Source organism: Propithecus coquereli, unplaced genomic scaffold (genome assembly GCF_000956105.1).
Source record: "Propithecus coquereli isolate 6110/MARCELLA unplaced genomic scaffold, Pcoq_1.0 Scaffold28, whole genome shotgun sequence".
NCBI lineage: Eukaryota > Metazoa > Chordata > Mammalia > Primates > Indriidae > Propithecus > Propithecus coquereli.
Genome location: NW_012148396.1, coordinates 2,103,275 through 2,110,694, shown reverse-complemented (window position 1 = coordinate 2,110,694; position 7,420 = coordinate 2,103,275). Strand labels below are relative to the sequence as shown.

Here is a 7,420-nt window from a genome sequence, read left to right as displayed (position 1 = left end):
GTTGGCCTTAACAATTTGCCATAGAGTCGCCAAAATTTGCAATGGGTGAAAACTGGAGGTGTTTGCAAGTGCCAAGAAGCTAGAGGCAGGAACACATCAACTATCTTCCAGGAAAAATGATCCAGCCAGGACCATGGCAATGACCTCCCCTACTCTCTTTGTGCATAGGTGTGCCTTCAAGAGAAGGTCCACATGAGCAAATCTAGGTCATGTGTCCCCACGTTGTTGTTGTTCCAGGGGTGGGAGAAAAATAGTAGAGGTCACTTTCAGCTTCTGTAGTAGGAAACTGGTAACTGAAATTGCCTTCCAACAAGACCCAGGGGAATAGATGCTGGGCACAGAAACATGTCCACTTCAAAAGTAACACTGTGAGAACTGATCAACAAGATCAAGATTCCATTCTGTGATGGACATTCTCAGAAGAATCTGAAGTCTTGATCTCCTCCCACCGAGGCTGGGTAGGAGCCAGAACAGCTGATGCCTTGATCCCTGGAGGCACTGGTGGGGTGGAGCTGGGAGGCAGAAGAGAAGACTGGGCTGACCAGCAAATAAAGAAGCAGGTTGGGAGACCAAAACAGAAGAGGGCATGCCAGGTGCCCATCCAAGAGAGGCTGACTGGATGTGAAATGAAACATTTTGTCCCATCCCCTGGACTCTGGGTGTCTTAGAGATTTACCACTAGTAAGAGTTTGTTCCTTTTGGCTATGACTAACTGGGTGTGAGGCTTTTCCCTGCAATGTTGTAGGGGTGTAATGGAGGATTTACTCAAACAGAAGTGTAATAATCTGCTTTGACAGTAAAGGGTTTAAGTTTAATTAATGGGATTCTAATTAATGGGATTTAATACAACTCCAGTATTTTATGCTATTCTGATTTTCAGGTAATAATTATTGACTTAGTTAAGCAGAAAGAGAATCTATAGTTATAGAATTTTGGACTGAGAAGGGACTCTGGGGACCACCTTGGAGGTCGAGGCATGTCGGCTGGTTGTTCTGGGCACATAGAGAATGGGCTCAGTAGGCTCAGAGGGAGTCTGAGGGAGACTTTAGCCCAGTGGTTTTCAAGCCCTACTTTTGTGGAGTTCCCCATGAGCTGGGACCATGTGTTCTACTTTCAACATCAAACAAAATCAAATTCATACCATTCTACATAGACTAATCATGGATTGGATTGTCTCAGCTCCCCTCAGGTTGGTGCTCAGAGTCATTGACATCTGTTTCAACCTGATCAGGTCCTCTTTTTATGTGTCTCATGTATTAGAATTTGTACAGAAGTAGGCCAGTTGTGGTGGCTCACACCTGTAATACTAACACTCCAGGAGGTTGAGGTGGGATGATTGCTTAAGACCAGGAGTTCATGACCAGCCTGAACAAGAGAGAGACTCCATCTCTACAAAAAATACAAAAATTAGCCAGGTGTGGTCCCAGCTACTTGGGAGGCTGAGAAAGGAGAAGCAAATTGCTTGAGCCCAGGAGTTGCAGTGAATTATGACCATGCCACTGCACTCTAGCCAGGATGACAGAGCAAGACGCTGTCTCAGGCAAAAAAAAAAAAAAAAAAGAATTTTGTACAAAAGACTTCAACTGCTAAAATAAAGTTTAAAAACAACTGAATCTGGATTCCTACCTAAACGAGGCATCACCATCCTGCAGAGGTGGTTCACTCCATTAAACACAGTAGCAAAAGGGAGTTGTCCACTTGCCACGGCAGTCAATTCTAACACTTCAACTAACTTTTGCTGTATTAAAACTAGCTACAAATTTAAAACAAATATTTGAATATAGCTCCTGATTTTGTGAGTTGGGAATTCTGGCAGGGATCAGCTGGGTGATTCATCTGTTCCATGTGGCGTTGGTGGAGGTCGGTCATTTAGTGATATTCAGCTCATGAATGGGCTGGTTTAGAGGGTGCAAGACAGCCTCATTCCCGTATCTGGTGCCTGTGAAGGTAGGGCTGGAAGGCTGGGGCTTGGCTAGAGGGAGCATCTACACTTGGCTTCTCCAGATACGGTGGCTCAGAGTCCCAAGAGCCAGTGTTCAGCAAAGCGGAGGCTGCAAGGATTTTATGAATTAGCTTTGCAAGTCACTTAGTGTTTCTTCCCTTGTATGCTATTAGTCAAAATGATCAGAAGCATTTCCGAAATCAAGGAAAGGGGAATAGCATCATCATTCAATTGAGGTGGAATGTAAAATAATTTGTAGTCATGTTTTAAAACCTTCACATCTCAAATCAAGATGTATTAAACATTTATTATGGGCAAACACTTTACACATCATCTTTTTTAAACCTTATTAAAATCCATTTTAATTTTTCCCATTTTACAGATTAGGAAACTGAGACACCATGAGGTTAAGCAATTTGCTTAAGGCCCCTGTACTTGATCCCCCAGTAGTGGAGTGGGACATCCTAGTTACTCTCCTCTGAGTATATTCAAATTGTGATAGTAAAAGTCCTTCCTAATATGTCAACTTGTGCCTTTATTAAACTAATGGAGATGGGCAGAAATTTGGACAGATAAATTAAAATAATCATTTAAAATTCATTTTACACTTGATTTTGTCATGTGTTTTGTACTTTCATTTTATTGAAAGAGTGTCTAATATCTGGAGAATTCATATCTAACAACACAAATTCATTCCTATAGAAATGGGTCAAGAAAACTCTGGGAAAATTATCTAGTTTTCCTATTCCAACTCTCATCTAATTTCCTGTCATTACCAGATGGGATAAGAAGTCATTCCTCAGATGGACCCAACAGACCAACTTAAATGATGCTTTCCTACTCCAATCTCCCCTTAGGCAAGCAGAGTAATCTAGTTTGATTTTCTCCAATCTTTTTTCATTGGATTGCTACAAAGTAGAATTTCCTTATCTGTAAAATAGGGATACTAATGGTATCCACTTTTTAGGGTTACTATTCATGGAAGAGATTAGTTTGTTTTCAAAAAATGAATAGTTAGCCGATTCTGAGTGCTTCCTACATGTCAAATACTCTTTTAAGGGTTTTATGTGTATTGTGTTAATTTATCCTCACAGTTCCTGGTATATGGAAGACATTGGATACTTGCTGATGGATGGAAGGAAGAAAGGGAGGAAGGGAGGAAGGAAGGAAGGAAGGAAGGAGGGGAGGAAGATGGAAGGAATGAATTGACACTGCAGAGATGCTGGTAAACTTGGGGGCTTGGTTTACTTGTCATGAAGTGGCAAGAAAGAAACCCTTCTAAAGGTAAATTAAGGCAAGCACAATGGAATTGTAACCATAGTATTGGTTACACATCATAAAAATACTAAATTTTATGTAACAGTGAAAATAGAATGAACCTATTGCTTTCTAAGTCAATGTCCCTGGAATTTATCCAGCACAAAAGACTATAAGAGGACTATATTACTATTATTGGAATTAAAAAAAAAACTATCTTCAAGATTTATTTCTTCTACTTATATACACAAAAGTTTTGCAGCAGTTTGCTCAGGAAGCACTGCTCATCTTGTTATAGTTCCAGGAGCTAAGGAAACGACTCTATTTGGAACAATGATTTGCATAAACAGACACACATCACAACACTTTAAACGACTTCATTCACTCTGAGTGAAATGAATTTGACTCTACTTGGAGTTGTCACATTGTGATTTATTTCCCAATTTTCCTTCCTGTCAGTGGACTGTAACAATCACAGCATATTGCACACATGTCCTTCATAACCTATGGGTGCTCTGTTTCCAAGAAACACGATGATTGTGATGTTGGGTTAAGGAAGGATACAGTATAACCAGCCCAGCCCGGCCCCTGACAAATTACAAAGAAATTATTCCTGGTTTCTCTGCTTTATCATCCAAGGCTTTCCCCTGCTCCACCAGAGGGCTGGGACAATCTGTCAAGACTCTGCCCCTGGAACCAGGTCTTATCCTACATTTTGGTTCCTTGCAAAATGAGGAACTGTCCAATGACCAGAAAAATAGGACACCTTTCTCGGGGAGCCTGCTAGATCTCCTTACAACACAGACATCTCTGTGGTGACCCTACTGAAGTCAAAAGATGGATCCTTACACATGGAGAGATTGGCTCACTGACTCATTCATCAATTGTTCAAAAAATACTTATTGGGCAACCAATCAGTGTCGGAAATTATGCTGAGAGCTAGGATTAAGAGATGGAAAAACAAAACAAGACGAAACCACTTCCCTCTCTGCCCTCAAGCAGCTACCAATATAGAAAATGATGCAGTGAAGAATTCAAATTTGGGTACAAAATCCTGGCTCACTCTGCTCTAGTAATATAATCTCACTGGGATTCATTTTCCTTATTGGTAATATGTTAATGATAACATGACCTGAGGGTTACTGTGAGAATTTAGCTTGCAGTTTCAAAGCATGTGGGCAGTGTTGAGCACACCACATTTAAAAACAACTTAGAGATTTTAACCCAGAAGAATGACAGCTTCATTGCTCACTTATGAATAAATGAATAGAATACTCTGGTCCCACAGATACTGAGTTTCACAGGAAAAATCCAAGGACCCTGTCCTACATTGTGCTGTTATAACAAAATGCCTCACTGGGTAATCTATAAAGAACAGAAGTTTATATCTTATAATTCTGGGGTCTAGAAGTCCAAAATCAATGCACTGGCAAGTTCAGCGCCTGGTAAGAGGCCTGTTTCTGCTTCCTGGATTGCACCTTATTGCTGCTTTCTCCAGAAGGGAGGAATGCTGTGTCCTCACATGGCAGAAGGGACAGAAGGGACTAAAAGGGAAAACTCCCTCAACCAAGCCCTTTTACATGGGAGCCTAATCTCATTCACAAAGGTGGAGCTCTCAGGACTCAATCACCTCCCAAAGACCACACCTCTTAGTACTGCTGCATTGGGGATTAAGTTTCAACATGAATTTTGGAGGGGATAAAAACATTCAAACCATAGTAGTGTCTTTGACAACTAGACAGGTTAAGAATTCAAGAATCAGCAAGTATGAGGGGGAGGATAAAAGCTCAGAGCCAAACTATCAGATGCCTGGGTTGCAACTGTTCTTGAGAACTTTCTAGAGTCCTGGACTAGGCAATCTCTTGGTCTCTTCTGATCCAGAGGCTGAAATCCTTTGTACCAGGCCTGACCACATGCCTCCGTCAACTTAGAAACTAACTTTTCTACCTACAATACCCCCTGGTACCTACTTCTTGCCAGAAGTTATGTCCTTTTTTAGTTTTAACGAACCCCTTTCTGTCAAACTGCAAAAGTTAAAGCACAGGCATATTTGCTAAACTCACTTGCTGTTCATGGCATTTAATCTCCCACACGAATAATCAGATACTCACATTCAGACCTTTTAGTGACATAGCAATAGATGCTTGTCCATATTGTCATCTTCATGTGGAAATGGAGAAGTTTCAGCTCTGAAAGGTGGAGTCTTCTGTCCAGTGCCACACAGTAATAAATCTGTGGATTTGAACCACATTCCCATGCCAGAGCTCCTACTCTCCACACTACACTGTCCTGCTTTCAAAAAGAAAGTTAAATAGTGGCTATCACTTAGGTTTATAGTTTGAGTGCCTTTGAAGAACTCCTTGGAACTCCAAATATTTCTCCCCCTGTGGGGACATAGTGCCTGGAATTCCACCATTTCAGTTTAGTTCCTTCAGCCTGGCATTTAGGGCCTCCATTACCTGGATCTAATCTCTCAGGATTACTGCTGCTCAAAACTCTCTTCCATGCAGTTCTCTACACTGTCAAACGGGATTAGCGTCCCCAGCTCCTCCTTCAAGCCACTGTATTTGACTTTTCTGCTTCTCTGCTCAAGTTCATGACCCTGTCTCCACCTGGCAAACCTCAATAATTGCCAACAGCAGATGTTTAACAGCTATCTGCCGAAAGAATTAATTTCTTTGCGCTCAGCGAAGTAAGTCTTTGCTATGAGTCTTCTTTTAAAATGCAAAGATAATACGCATGTGATAAGAAGCATGCACCCCATACTGTTTACTATGACTGATGGCAGGAGGTTTTATCTTTTACATATCACACTTTTTTTTTTTACAAACGGGTAGAGAGTAATTACTTTTGTAATAATAATACATTAAAAATTTTGGGGAGATGTAATGCATTAAAGCGTTACTACCTTAACATCTGAGCTTGCTGATGTCCTTCCTAGTTTATAGAACCAGGGTAAGGTGTGTTGGACACCTTTGCAGAGGGGCCTCGGGAAATTCGCATAGAGTACGGGGCTATAGGAGATACACTTCCCGTACTTTACAATTAGGAGAGTGCTGGGTAGGGAAATTGGTGGAGAGGATAATGGGTAGTGATTTTACAAAACTTCTTAGCAGAAAATTGACTGGTGTTGTGAGGTGACTTTAAAAAGATGGAATATAGCAATGATAACCACGCTTTATACTGAGCCTGTGGTTTTCAGTCTTTCATGCATTCCAATGATCTCATTAAAGATTCACAACAATCCTCTGAAGTTATTATTACTCATCCTACAGATGTGGAAACTGAGGCTATGGAAGTTTAAGGTCACTCTGCTGGTAAATAGTGTGGGGGTCAAACCCCCATCTCCTGGCTCTGGAAGCCTTAGATAAAAAACAAAGAGAAAAAAATAAAAAGAGTAGAGGGTAAGTCTGAAAGGCACGCCTAGGCGGCAGATCCCATCAGAAAATAAGAGCATCCCGTGATTTTATTCAGTCTGGACAATGGATTTGGGGAGAGCCACCTGTTTCCCCTCCAGAGCCCCTCCACGGCGTTCTCAGCTGTTAACTTCTCCTGAGTTTAGGAAACGCGGCGCTGTATGACCCTGCGCGGCCGCCGTAGAGTCCTCGTTGCCATGGCGCCCTAATTCTGATGGGGACGCGCGGAGGTGCGGCTGAGAAAGGCAAAGGGAGTCCTGCGGAGTCCGGGTCCCGGTAGGACTTGAGGGGCCAGGAAACCCGAGAGGCGCCATGGGCCGGAGTAAGTGCCCCCTCCCGTTTTCCGCCCTCGATCACGCCTCGCGGGCGTCGTCCCGGGTCCTGGGACCCTCGCTGCGGGCACCAGACCACCGCTGCCCCTTCCTGCGCGCTGCAGCAGCTGGTGCCCGGGCCTTCGTCCTCCGCACACCCCCTGAAGCTCCTGCGCAGAGTGGCGGGGTGGCCGGGCCTTTTCGAGGCTCAGGTCCCTCATCTGTAAAATGGGCTGGAGGTGGGGGAGTAAGGGACAGAAAGGCCTTGGACTTGATGAAAGAGGATAGTGGAAAGTTCATGGGTTTGGCATCAGACGCACTGGGTTCCGGCCCGCGAGTCTCCCTCATGCCGCGTGGTCGTGGGCTGTCTTCTGTATCCAAGCCGCCACCTTCAGGCTTGTCAGGAGGCGGTGTAGCCTGGCGATTGGGGGTGCACACTCCAGAGTCAGGGTGTAAATCCTCCCTCCTCCACCTGCTAGCTCTGTGACTTTGAG

The 7,420-nt window shown here is 43.3% G+C and overlaps 1 protein-coding gene across 1 annotated transcript in view; it reads left to right on the top strand.

Annotated features, from left to right (window-relative positions):
• The first annotated feature begins 6,885 nt into the window (after positions 1–6,885).
• Positions 6,886–7,420, top strand: part of LRRC6 (leucine rich repeat containing 6) — a 93,250-nt gene continuing 92,715 nt past the window's right edge. Inside the window, exon 1 of the mRNA XM_012647943.1 lies at positions 6,886–6,937. Coding sequence (XP_012503397.1) covers positions 6,928–6,937 — 10 coding nt within the window. The 5' untranslated portion in view covers positions 6,886–6,927. The remainder of the gene's footprint in view (positions 6,938–7,420) is intronic.